The 13,685-nt window shown below is 38.3% G+C and overlaps 1 protein-coding gene across 2 annotated transcripts in view; it reads left to right on the top strand.

Annotated features, from left to right (window-relative positions):
- The first annotated feature begins 36 nt into the window (after positions 1–36).
- SPAG9 (sperm associated antigen 9) overlaps positions 37–13,685 on the top strand; it is a 130,457-nt gene continuing 116,808 nt past the window's right edge. For both annotated transcript variants that reach the window (XM_074261789.1, XM_074261788.1), the window contains exon 1: positions 37–508. In XM_074261789.1, coding sequence (XP_074117890.1) covers positions 206–508 — 303 coding nt within the window. In that variant the 5' untranslated portion in view covers positions 37–205. The remainder of the gene's footprint in view (positions 509–13,685) is intronic.

Here is a 13,685-nt window from a genome sequence, read left to right as displayed (position 1 = left end):
ACGCGAAGGCCCGGAGCCCCTCCCTTCTCCGGTGACGCGAGCGCCGCGCCGCTGGCTGGAAAGCTCGGGCAGTTGGCGGCGCTGCGGCGGTGGCGGCGGGCGGCAGTTGGGGAGAGTGGGCTTCCCTCCCTCCCTCCGTTCCCCTCTCCCCTTCCCTCCCGGGCCGTGCGGTCTCCCCGGGGCCGGCCTGGGCCGTGCGGGCACCATGGAGCTGGAAGACGGCGTGGTATACCAAGAGGAGCCCGGCGGCTCCGGGGCCGTGATGTCGGAGCGGGTGTCCGGCCTGGCGGGCTCCATCTACCGCGAGTTCGAGCGCCTGATAGGGCGCTACGACGAGGAGGTGGTGAAGGAGCTGATGCCGCTGGTGGTGGCGGTGCTCGAGAACCTGGACTCAGTGTTCGCGCAGGACCAGGAGCACCAGGTGGAGCTCGAGCTGCTGCGGGACGACAACGAGCAGCTCATCACCCAGTACGAGCGCGAGAAGGCGCTGCGCAAGCACGCCGAGGAGGTGAGCGAGCGAGGGGGGGGGCGACCCACGGGGCGAGGCAAGGGCCGCGGGGAGGAGGGGAGCGCCCGGCCGAACGCCAGCCGCAGCCAGGCCGTGGACGCCCGCCCTCCTCGCCCCCAGCGAGCTCCGGCCCGGCCCGCCCCTCGCTGCCTTCTCTGGGGGCTCCCCCCTGCTCATCTCGGGCCTTGCTCATGGTTCAAGTTTCCACCCCGAGGAGTGAGGAGGGAGCTGGTTTTGTTTTTCCGTGCAGCGTCTGGCGCTCGGTCAGCATAATAAATGCCTTCGAGTGAAGTCTTTAATTTTTTTAAACTCCTAGGAGGAGTTGTCGGTCCCATCCTACTGTGCTCCCGCGCTGTTAAGTTAGGCCTCTTCCACGCCCCTGAGTCAGGTAGATAACCTTGGACAGTTCCCTTCTTCACCTGTTGTGGCTTAGCCTAAACCGGGGGGGAAGGGAAGGCAGGGAAGGGAAGAGGGGCGCAGGAATGGTGGGCAGGAAGGAAGCGAGGGACCCTCTTCTCTGCCCCACTTCCTTTTGCAGACTTTAGTTTTTTCTTGTGCATCTGGCTGCCAGAACCTGAGAGTAAGTTAGGGAAGCTGAAGAGATGTCAATCTCGAGCATTTATTAAATGCCTGCTGTGTGCCGGGCGCGGGGGGCCCAAAGGCAAAAACGAAAACACCCTCCCCGGAACTCCAGCCCCAAGGAGTAAACAACTTGCAAACACCTCCGTACGAACCAGATAGAGATGGAGTAATTTCGGGAAGTCTCCGAGGAAAGGCGTGAAAGGCTTGCTTCTTGCCCTGGGGAATTTAGCGGCAGAGAGTGGGAGTCACAGGCTCCGCTTCTAGGGTCAGGGGGGAAAGGACATTTGTGAGCCCATCCCGTCGTGGAGCCGAGGAAGGAACTGAGCTCCCGAGGAAGGCTTGTCAGGAGCTAGGGTGGTAAGGAGCACAAGGCTTTGAATCTTCCATTGAACACTTAACTGTGTTGACTGTGGGCAAGTCTGAACCTTTCTGAGCCTCACGTTCATCCGTAAAATGGGGCTGATAATATTCTTATTCCTTACTTTGTTAGAGTAGTGTGAAAATGGACACTTTGTAAACCTTAAAGCTCTAGAGATCTCAGCTGCTCTTTTATACTTCAAAAGCATTTCTGTGAATTTTCTGCAATGGATAACTGAAATTTCGATGTTTTGAATCTTTGAAAAAATAAATAAGATTTTTTTGAGATGTTTTATGACCCATTTCCTATTTTCAGAGGTATAATGAATACATCCTTGTTTCCCTATAATTTGCTCCAGGTCAAATTAAGTTAAACTTATTCCAGTACTTATCTAGAATATTTATTTCCAATTTTATTTTTTTTTGATAATTGCAAAACCTTTTATTCCAATTTTTCTCCTCCTTCCCCTTCCCCCTTCCCCCAGATGGCAGGTAGACCAATACATGTTAAATATGTTCAAGTATATGTATACATGCCCATAGTTATTTTGCTGCACAAGAACCAATTGTTTTCTAACAGCCATTTCAATGAGTGTCATGAATATATCAAAATCAGATTAATTTTAGTTCACTTTAATTTTAAAAGGAATATGATTTTTCAAAAGTGAGTGGGGAGGTAAGACAGGTATAATGAAATTACACAAGGAAAGAATGCTGCAAATGTCAAAAGGCTTAGTTGTCATTGTCTAGAAAAGGGATAAGCATCCTTTTCAAACTGACATGCCAGGAGAGTGGGGAGTAGTGGAGAAAGAGGGGAAGCTTGGAGAGGATTGATAATTGATGAGGCTGGATAAGTCTGGGGGATGAAGTGAAGTCAGTAAGGACAAGATTTCAGTCTGTACTGTGTATTTAGGTCCCTAATCAAGCCCTGAAAGGAAAGTGGCCACTTTCTGGAGGGAAGCTGTTTATAAAAGTACTATTAAGAACAGATTCCCTGTGCAAATGCTCCTTTAAGCCTTAGGTTTCTCACGATGTTTGTTTTTTCATTCCTATTTAACTTGTGGACTTCACTGTCAGGGTTTTTTTTTTGGCAAAGATACTGGAGCAATATGCCATTTCCTTATCCAGTGGATTAAGGCAAATAGTTAAGTGACTTGCCCAGGGTCACAAGGCTGGTAAATGTCTGAGTCTGAATTTGAATTCAGATCTCTGACTCCAGGCCTAGTGCTCCATCCACTGAGCCACCTAACAACTAAGGGAGAAGCAGAAGAGGAGATGGGGAGTTTATCTGCTTCCGTAGGTGAAGTCACTTATGTCCCACTTTATTCTAGTCACCTATCTACTCTGTTATGAAAAAATAATTTTGGTCGTACAAGGCTGTCCAATTCAAATCTAAAAAATTAGGTATAAGGATCCAAAACAAAGTGTATGTAGGCTCACCACTACTTTTATTTTTACACTACAGGTTGTTCAGTAAGAGTATCAACAATTAGTAATCAGCCTTACTTTTATCATTTGAAAAACAAAATACCCTGTTAAAATCTGTGAACACTTGGTTTTGAATTGTCTCAATTAAATTTATAGTTCTAAACAAGATTTTGTTGATTCCACCTCTATGATGAATGTAATCCTGGGCTCTTAGCACTTTTCTGTAGGATCCCATTCTTTTTTGTCTTCAATCCATTCTCTGCACTAAAATGTTCCCTTCCCAAGAAACTTCTGTGACATTTTATGGCCTCTAGTATAAAATGCAGATCTCTTAGTTTGGCATTTAAAGTCCTTCACAATCTGGCCTCAATTTACCTTTCCAAATCAATTTCATGTTCTGCCTCTTCACATACTCTATTCACACAATGTTTTATTTGCTTTCTTCCCCAGAATTTAGCATGTCATCTCTTACCTCTGTGCCTTTGGACAAACAGGAATGAATTAATTTCTTAGTGTCACTTCCTATAAAATTCCTGGCCTCCTTCAGCTATCATTTCATGGGCCACAAAGTATAGGAAATATCTTGCCATTTGTTAATGCTCTCACTTTTAAATACTTATGCATACGCCTATCTGTTTATGTGTTATAATCCCTCAATCATGCTTTCTCTCTTTGTTCTAGAATATGAATACTTTCAAGGAAACATCATTTCTTTGTGTTGTCTTTCAAGAGGGGTGTAACATAGTGGGCACTTATTGGATGACATCCAGGTTGTTTTCTCAGCCAATGTGGAGTGATGAATTCTGTATGTTTTCAAGGGAATGCTGAATCTGTACTCACAGGATTCAGGGTAATATGGCTGCTGTGCTGCTAAGAATGCTTCAGGTAGACTTCTGCATGACACCTTTATTCTACCTGAGAGTACATAGTGTATTCAGTACCTTTACTGAAAGTCACAAATACTGGGCCTCACCACACACACTTGTCACTTTGCCTACCTGAATCTCTGTTTTCTTATTGTATAGTAGAGATCATGTTTGTGTTCCTGAGAAAAGTACTTTTGTTATTTTTGATAGTGTGGTTGAGTGGAAAGATGGATGCACCCAATTCAAAGAAACCTAGTTTTAAATACTTCTGATTTACTAGCTTACTTGCTTTGGGCTAGTCACTTCTCTCAGGCAGGAAAGTAGATAACAGTACCTGGGTACTATCTTCTTTAGAGAGCCTTAAATGAAATCACCTCTTGATGACTGTTATGGAAAAAAAAAAAATGCTATATATAAATGTCATTTACCAACTTTTTTTGTGCATATAAGCATCAGTAATAATAGTTCACATTTTGCCTTAGCGGTGCACTGTTCGTTCCCCTATGCCAACCAGCCAGCTAATAGTTCACATTTTATGTAAATAGTACTTCAACATTTACAATTAGTATTCTTGATTAATCCCATATTACAAATAAGAAATGGAAACTCAGGCCTAGGGACTTGCCCAGGGTAAAGCCTCAGTAAGTAAATTCAAATATCTTGGCTCTGAAGTGCCTGCCTTTCTGATCTTTAGGACCTAATAATGTTTCAGTGAGTGAATCAGGTTGTTAGAACTTTCATAATGGTTACTTATTAGCAAGGTATTAGAAATATCATCTTTATTAAAATAATAATTTGACTTGATATTTGAACATTTTTTTCTATCTTTTGTTTTTATTTTTAAATTCAAGTAAAAAATTGTAAATTAACTGCATACAAATGCTTATCTTCCAGAATCCTAATTTCAGGGTTCAGTTTAATCTTTTAATTCTTTCAGAAAATTTGAGGAATTTTTTTTGAGTCTTTTTTTTTTTTTTAAAGGGTTAGAATACTTTCAGCTATCTTAAAACTTGCTTCCTTGTAGTTGTAGTAATTTTTTACTACAAAAATGTAGCTTTGTTTCCTATCACCAGTTTGTAGTAAGTAAATATTCTTAGGTGTGGATAAAGAATAAGCATGAGGAAGTAATTGCTGGAGCTTTTTGGGAAAATATAGGGCTCTATAAGAAAGGTAAAATCTAAATTTATATTGTGACTACTTCCTATTCTAAAGATTTACTTTCTGTGTGATTGAATTTAGTAGTAAGAGGTTACCTACAAATTAAAAAAAAAAAAAAGATTTTCTCTAAAGAATCAGCACTTGATTTAAAGCAGTAACAAAATTGTTCTTCTGTATCCTGACTTGAATCAAGTTTCTCTGATATGGACAAGTCTATGTGTGTGAGAAATAAGACTTGAAATCATATTTTGCTTTTTTCTAGTATTTCAGATGAATTGAAGATTATTTAAAAGAGAAAGTATTAGAGTTGATTTATTATTTATTTTGCTATTGTTTTGAGTCATTAAAAAATAAAAATGTGACAGTAGTTCCTTAATATGCTGCTCTGCTTCGACTATATTTAAAATATTGCATTCAGTTCTGGATGCACATGTTAAAGACATTAATAAACTAGAAGAAATGTAGAAAAGGATACTCTGGATAGTGAAAGTTCCTGAATCTATGTCATCAAAGCATTGGTTGAAGGACTTAGAGAGAGGTTTAGCCTAAAGAAGACTTGGAATATGTATATGGGCTAGAATGACAACTATCTTCCAGCATTTAAATAACTATCATGTCAAAGCTAAATTAGACTTGCTTCATTTGACCCTAGTAGTAGTTGCAAAGAGACAAATGTAGACTTAATGTTAGGAATAACTTTGTAACAACTAGGACCTTACAAAGTAGAATGGTCTGCCCTGGGAAAATAACAGAATCATGATCATGGCATTGTAGTATTGACTTTTCCCTTGCTGAAGTCCCATATGTTGTTATGGGAATTTATTTTGGGCATAGGTTGGACTTGTTCTGTAAGTTCCCTTTGAATACTAAGTTATATGATTCTGTAATAAATAGACTTAAACAAATACAGTAGAGATTAATACCTTAAGCAAAGATTCCTGGCAAAATATAAACCAGAGATGCAATCCTAGAAAGCTTTTATCTGAGTTTCCACCCCTACCAAAGATATCCAAATGAGTGGTTCAGATAGTAAACATTGGTGATGGTAAACAGATGGTATATTTGGTAAACATTGTGTTTTCACTTGTGTGATGCTTTGGAATTGATGTTTTGAATAACATATTCTGAAATAATCACTGCATTTTAAAATTAATTTCTATTTGGTAATTTAAAAACTAAAATTTTTTTTTATTCCAAGTTTTTCTTGATGTTTTCTATCCTCTTTATTTTATGTCACACCCACACAGTTAACATGTAGTGTTCCATTTTGGATTGAAGACTAAAATGATAAAATAAAATTACAAATCTGGACAGAGTAGATAGAGATCTCTCTCCCTTTCTCACATTCTGTATATATGCATATACACACCCACAGATAGATACACACATATGTATATAAAATCACATAAAATAGCATTTATATATCCTATTGAAACAAACCAGATTAAGGCTTCACTGGGTCTCAGTATGTATCTATTTGAGTAGCTGAAAGAATTCATCACCTTATAACCAGCTTTCTGATGTTGAGCCTATCAGAATTTATCTAGCTCCTTGGATAATTGACATATGGCTTATGGTTAGGTCTGGGCCTGAACATATTCAGCTTAATGTGGAAACTGGTAGAGAGTATGTTCTCTGATAGCAGAATCTTAGTGAGCTTTACTTTATTGATGAGACGTTTATAGAGAATTTCTTTATATTTTTAACTTTATCATAGCTCATTATTATTACGACATGTTTTGCCTCCTTTGGATCTTTGTTCAGAAGATGAAATGAGATTTGGACAAAGGTCCCTTAAAAGGGAGCAATTTTTCTTTTTTCTTATTTGATTCTAATGAAAGAGTAGGTTTATAAAACATAGCATGAAATTGTCATAGATATTTTGGATACTTTTCAGAATAAACTAAAATTCTGTGAAGACAAATACAATTACAAGAATTAATATTTCATTTATTTTCCTGTTTTTTTTTTTTTTTTTTTTAAACAACTTTCCCTATGGATCTAGATTTGTTAACCAATAGTACTTGAGCATTTAATTATTATTTTTAGTTATATTCTGGATAACTTTTTGTTACTATGATCCTAAATAAGTTACTTAATAGTTTCATGTACATTTAATTCAATTATAAGAAGATAACAGCTGAAGGAAGGAAGTGAACATATTATCTAATGGGAATTTTGATATTCTACCCAGTAACAAATAATCATTTAATGTGGATACCATAGAGCATTGGGTTTGGAGATAGATAACCTAGACCTAAATCTTGCTTCTGCTACTTATTCACTACTTGTATGAGAGTGGGTAAGTCAAGTCATTCTATCTGTAGGCTTCAATTTATCTTGTCTGCAACTTGAAGGGTTTGGACTTTAAACATCCAAATCTATATATAACCTTTCAACAAAAATGCCATTAGATTTTTATTTAGGAGATCCCAAACTCTGTATATTAGGCTTGAAACTTCAGTGTCATCATTGAGTTTTTCTCACATTCATTTTACATATCCTGTCTGTTTTTGGTTATTGGTTTTATCTTCACTCCCTCACTCATACTTTAACCAGCTGTCAGTCTGGTGTAAATCCTCATTCACCTTTCTCTTGTTGCTGTAGACTTCTCAATAGTCTCATCTACTTCAATTCATCTCCTATTCAGCTGCCAGAGTAAATTTCCTCAAGCACAGATATTAGCATGTCCCCTGCAGGTTCAAATATAAACTGCTATGTTTGGCATTTTACAACTTGGCCCCTTCCATTCCAATATTTTCACTGTTTACTTGTCTTAATGTACTTCAGCAAGAAAGGCAGTGCCACTTACTACAGGGCATTCCATCTTTGAAGGTGGTTTTTTTTTTTTTTTTTTTTGGCATTTTCACTGACTTTTTAAAAGTTGGGATACTGGGGGCAGCTAGGTGGCACTGTGCATTGAATTCCTGAAGTCAGGAGGACATGAGTTCAAATTTTGCCTCAGACACTTGATACTTCCTAGTTGTGTGACCCTGGGCAAGTCACTTAACCCCAATAGCCTCAGGGAAAAAAGAAAAAAAAAGTTGGAATACTATTTCTTCTCAACCTCTGCTTCCTGGCCTCTTTCTTCAAGAGAATTTTCCTTATCCTCTATGACTCCCTTCATTCTGAGTTTACTGTTCCTTTACCCTATGTATGGCTTGTAAGTTGTGTGCTCTCTCCCCTTAGAATGTGAATTCTGGGGCAGCTAGGTGGCACAGTGGATAGAGCACCAGCCTTGAATTCAGGAGAACCGGAGTTCAAATATGATCTCAGACACTTAACACTTCCTAGCTGTGTGACCCTGGGAAAGTCACTTAACCCCAGCCTCAAAGGGGGGGGGGGATGTGAATTCTGTGAGGGAAGGGATAATATAAAGTAAATGGTGTTTATATATGAAGCTGTATTTCTGATTAAATTTAGATTCTTGGGGAGAAGGAGCTAGAGATTCTGCCTCATTCTCCCTTCCAGTACCCATCCCTGTAAGAAAAAGTTAAGATCCATAGTGAAGCATCCAATGAAATTCACTGAGAACAACAGATAGAAATCAAGAAGGATATTATAGACAAGCAGGACAGCTTTGGAACTGACAGTGTATTGAATTTCTTATGTATGGCTTTAAAATATGCATGCTGGCATTTATTTAGTAGGACTTTTGATGCTTACTTTGCTTTGCTGAGTTTTCTGAAGTTTATATAATTGTATACCTGAAGTCAAAAGGTACTAACTAGGCACTGTGCCAATCTTAAGCTTGAAAGGAGTTGCTGATGTTAAGCATTCTTAGAAGTAACATGAGATATATACCATGGGGATGGGTCTTGTGGTATCAACTAGCCAGAAATGGGTTACGTATTCTCTCTGGAATAGTGAGTTGCAAAATGTGTTTTATCTATGGCAACCTCTTCATTAAGTACCTGCCACTTTTGCCAGGGTCATCTAAGATGGTCATATCTGGGATTGGGAGAACAGGTTTCACTGTGGTGCCTTAGTAGCTGCTAGAGGTACCTATATCATTGTTGTAACTGATCCAAGCAGCTTATCAACACCTGGAGCAGGAGGGGAGTGATTGGCATTGAAATCTGGGGGACTTGCACTTTCTGCTGCCCCCTCCTACTATTGCTACTATCCTACCTTCACCTCTGATACTGGCAGAACAGAAGTTCTCCTGGTTTTCCAGCTACATTTTTGCAACCAGAGTAGAGGTCTTGCTTCTGCCACCCTTTATACTTTAGCCATCACCCTTGCTATGATTTAAAGACGAGTCAGTGACCCAACCATCACTCTTTGGTGCCAGGAATATATTAATTTTTAAGTATGTACTCACATAATTTTGGCATTTACTTTACCTTTATAATGGATGTAGAGCTTCCATACTCTTTACCTTGAGCTAGCAGCCTAGACCTAGGCTCTAGTCCTATCTAATAGACATACCGATTCCAAGACTTGCCCCATTTCTATTAGCCCTTTTATTATTATTTTTAATTAATTCTTGATGTTATCTTCTCTTATTCATATTTGCTTATGTACTTCCCATCTATTCTTTATAAACAAAATTCAGCAAAAATAATGAATACATGGAAAAATCTGATGTTTTAGTAGGGTTTCATATCCAGTAAACATCCTATAGATGAGTTTGTGAAATAAAGAGATGATTAAAAGTAGATTTAAAACTACCTTCCATTTGGAAAAAATGATTGCTTATTCCTGGTTATTTTTCCTACTAAGGATTTAAATTACAGAAGAATAAAGTTGTCCTGAAATAATCTGAAAAAATAGGTTTGAAATTGTTATTAAACTTTATATATCTCCCTTTCCCTTATCAGATCATATTTAGTTCTCTTCTGGTGGCTTTCCTTCAGCATATCTTATTTTTGACTGGTAATATATATTCTATAATTGTTACTATTGTAGATCCTAAGAAGAGTTAAATTTTTTTTATCTATTTAAGGTTGTGTAGATGGGAATATAAGCATTATATGCAGTTTGAAATGCTAGTTGTTCTTTGTTGTGCAGCATTTATAATTCATCCTCAAGAACTGTTCAAATGAAACTGTCGTATATATAAAGTTATTTTCATGCTGTTTTGGAAAATGTGCTGGATTTAAACTTGAACAGGTTATGGTCAGATTAACTCCTTTTCTTTTTTTTGACTAAGTAGAGTGTATATCGGGGATATTATAGATAGTCTTCCCAGATTCCTGCAGTCTCCCATTCTGTTGTGGAGAAGCTGAAAAACTGGGTTAGGCAGTCTTATGTACTTGAATTTGGAACTGGTTGCATGGCCAAAGTTATAATATAACTAGATAATAAAGGTAGAGTTCTTGTTGAATGGAAGAAACAGTGCCACATGAGTCAGTGATTTCAAATTCTGATATACATTATCAGTGTGACACAGGGCTAATCATTTAGGATCTCTAGGCCATATTTATAAAATGAAGACATCATTTATTTATTTATTTTTAATTGAAAACAGTCACTTTATTATAAAATTTTTTTGACAGTATATATGCATGAGCAATTTTTAAAAATAACGTTATCCCTTGTAATCATTTTTCCAAATTATTCCCTCCCTCTACTCCCTCCCCTAGATGACAGGCAATCCCATACATTTTACATGTGTTACAGTATAACCTAGATACAATATATGTGTGTAAATCCAATTTTCTTTTTGCAGGTTAAGTATTAGATTCTGAAGGTATAAGTAACCTGGGTAGATAGACAGTAGTACTAACAATTTACATTCACTTCCCAGTGTTCCTTCTCTGGATGTAGTTGTTTCTGTCCATCATTGATCAACTGGAAGTGAATGAAGACATTATTTAGATAAAACAAGCAGATTCCTTTATACTCAAAATGAGTTTACTTAAAGACAAATTTGATTCTTGCCTCTGACATTTTATTAACTGTGTTACCTTGGGCAAATCCCTTGTCTTCTCTGAGCTTATTTCCTTATTTGTAAAATGGGAATAATCTTATATACAACCATCTTAAAGGTAATTGTGAGGAAAAAACATAGTGCTTATAACTGTGAGCTTTTACTCTTCACTTGCATTCATGGATATGTGCATATCTGTACAGACATTTTACAGAAAAAAATGGAAGCCATTTGCCTTTACCTCCTTCCTCTTCTAACATCCTCCTATGCCTTTTGCCATGTTCTCCTGTGGCCTGTCTCAAGTGATGAGATGACCTTACTCCTTATTAATGCTAACCCCAATATCTGCTCAAGGGTAAATGACATCTGACCTTAGTATTCTGCAAAAAACTATTCTCCCTAAAATTAACAGCAGTCTTTAGTGGTGAAGTCCAGAGGGCTTTTCTCAGTTCTCACTTTCCTCAACTTCTCTACAGACTTTGACCTTTGATTACCTTCTCTTTTTTGATACTCTTTTTGGCTGCTCAGGAAACCATTCTTTCCTGGTTTTCTGCCTATCTGATCCATTCTCAGTTTTCTTTGCTGGGGCTTTACCCAGGCTTTACTGGGTGATCTTGTTTGCTCCCATTTCTGGGCTGATTCTCAGCTCTTCCTTTCCTGTGTTGGTCTTGACTGACCTTCTACCTCAGGCTGCTTTGTGGACATGTGCCGCAAGATGTCCGGTAGATGTCTTTCTTCCTAAAACTCTCTCCCTGCTTCCTACTATTTCTCTTGAGGGCAAGACCAACATCTCACAATTTAGTTGATTTCATTTTTTAAGTATCTTTCTCAGACTCTGCCATCATTTCCTAAAGCATAATAGTATACAGTCATATCTATATACCATTGTTGTTCATTCCAAGTTCAAGAGTCTTTCACATCAGTTTCCCTTTCTTTGCCACCTCAAAAGTAGCCATGCAAGCTATTTCATGTCCAAGGAGAGGCTGTTCAATAGAGCAAGAGGTCCCAAACTCAATCCAGGCCACTGCAATGGGAATATTCCAAGTAACACACAGTTTTAAAGTGTCCTGAGGAGGGGACCCATGCTTAGAGGTGGCTTTCCAAAGTAAGAGTTTGTCCAAAGTAAGTCTCAGGCCCAAGTTCAGTAGCAAGCAACAGTAATGTAGTTCAAACACCAGAAGCATAGAAGGATCTCAGTTCCAGCTTCTATGATCCCAGTCTAAAGTATATAGACTCTCCTTGGACACCAAATACCTTGCATGGTGCTTCTGGTTGGAATCTTCCTCCAATGTCCACAGATTTTTGGCTGCTTTTTTATGCTACCTTGAGCTAGAAAAATGACTCACTGACTTCTTAGATGTCTCCATTAGCATTTAGTCTGTTGCATTTATTAGATCTAGTTAGAAAAGGTTTTATTTTTGTTTGTTTTTAGCAGGAATTAGGAGAGAATTTATTGAACTTCCTCCTTTCCTATTGAAGAAGGGACCCCAAAACTAAAAATCCTTGAATGAGAAAATCTTCCTCAACTCTGCCTCAGTGAGGGAAAGCAAACAAGACAGTTTCTTTCTGTTATTTAGCAAAAGGAATTCCAATCCTCTTTGAATTCTATTCAAATTCCAAATCAAACTGAAACCCTGAGAGTAGATGAGCCAGCTTGGGACTCTACCCACGAACCCCCTTCAGTTTGCAGCCAAAGCTTCTATTATAAAAGAGCCAAACTAAAACCCTCTCTTTGCAAAGATTCCAAACATGACATGCTATGCCATTCCATGCCAAGGAGCTTCTGCCCACTTCCCATATCCTTTTCTCTTTATCCTTTTCCCATATCCTTTTCTCTTTATCCTCACCTATTTCCCTAACCAGACTTTATACCTCTTTGACAGGATTTCTTACCTTCCCTATAATAAACCTCTTATAAATCTAGGTTTTCTGGTCTGTAAATTCCCTTACAGAGAATCTCTGTGCCACCAGAAGGGAGTTCCCCAAAACTCCCTATTCCTGCTCTGAATCCCAGAGGGTGTAGAGGAGCCAAACCTCTCCATTTGGTTCTCTTAACCCCAAACCTGCCATTAGACCTTATCATTTAACTTCCTGACCACCAGCAACCCTAATCTCATTTTGGTTCTGTAAATCTAGACTAGACCATCATATGGTTCCGTACTAAAGGGAACCCCAAAACCTAAACTTCATCACTATCTTGGCTCTACCTTGTATTATACTCCTTTTACTTATCATTTTATGTGAATGTTTCTCCTCTTTTGGCAAAAACTTTTTTTGATTGTACCCATTGATAAAAAATTTTTATTTGTATTCATTGTATACATATTTATAATTATATATTTATTACAGTGCTGCTATAATCTATTACTGATCAAGATATCAAACTCAGAAATAGACCCTACAGCTACATATTGACTTAGAAAACCAAAAACTTTAGTGACTTAGAAAAACATTTGTATTGTATTTTTGTTTTGTTAAATATTTCTTGATTACATTTTAATCTCAGTTGAATTTAATTTACACTTGTAAGTTTTGCAGGCCACAAGTTTGATAACATTTGATGTGTATTATAAAACTAGAAATGAAACAAAGGAGATAAATAATTTTTTATTAAGAGTATGAAAAAACTTTTTTATTCTTCCAAGGAATTTAGGAAGTGTACATACTGCTGTTTCTGGTGAAAGTACAGAGAAAAGAGTCAGAGGATTGGGTGTGGAGAAAAATTGCTTGCATATCCTCCTGACTGCTTATCCTACCAGAGGAGTACCTTCTTTGGTAGCAGGCAGGGGAAAGAGCAACACAGGCTGGTAGTAGCTACAAGTATGCTGAATAGCTGTACTACTCTCCAGTATTCTCATGTTTTCTTTGCTTACTTTAACATAGTACACCCTCCAACTTATAAAGGGCTACC

This window comes from Sminthopsis crassicaudata, chromosome 4, assembly GCF_048593235.1.
Source record: "Sminthopsis crassicaudata isolate SCR6 chromosome 4, ASM4859323v1, whole genome shotgun sequence".
NCBI classification, from domain to species: domain Eukaryota; kingdom Metazoa; phylum Chordata; class Mammalia; order Dasyuromorphia; family Dasyuridae; genus Sminthopsis; species Sminthopsis crassicaudata.
Note: the sequence above shows the minus strand (reverse complement) of the source record. Positions and strands in the feature narration are given on the sequence as shown.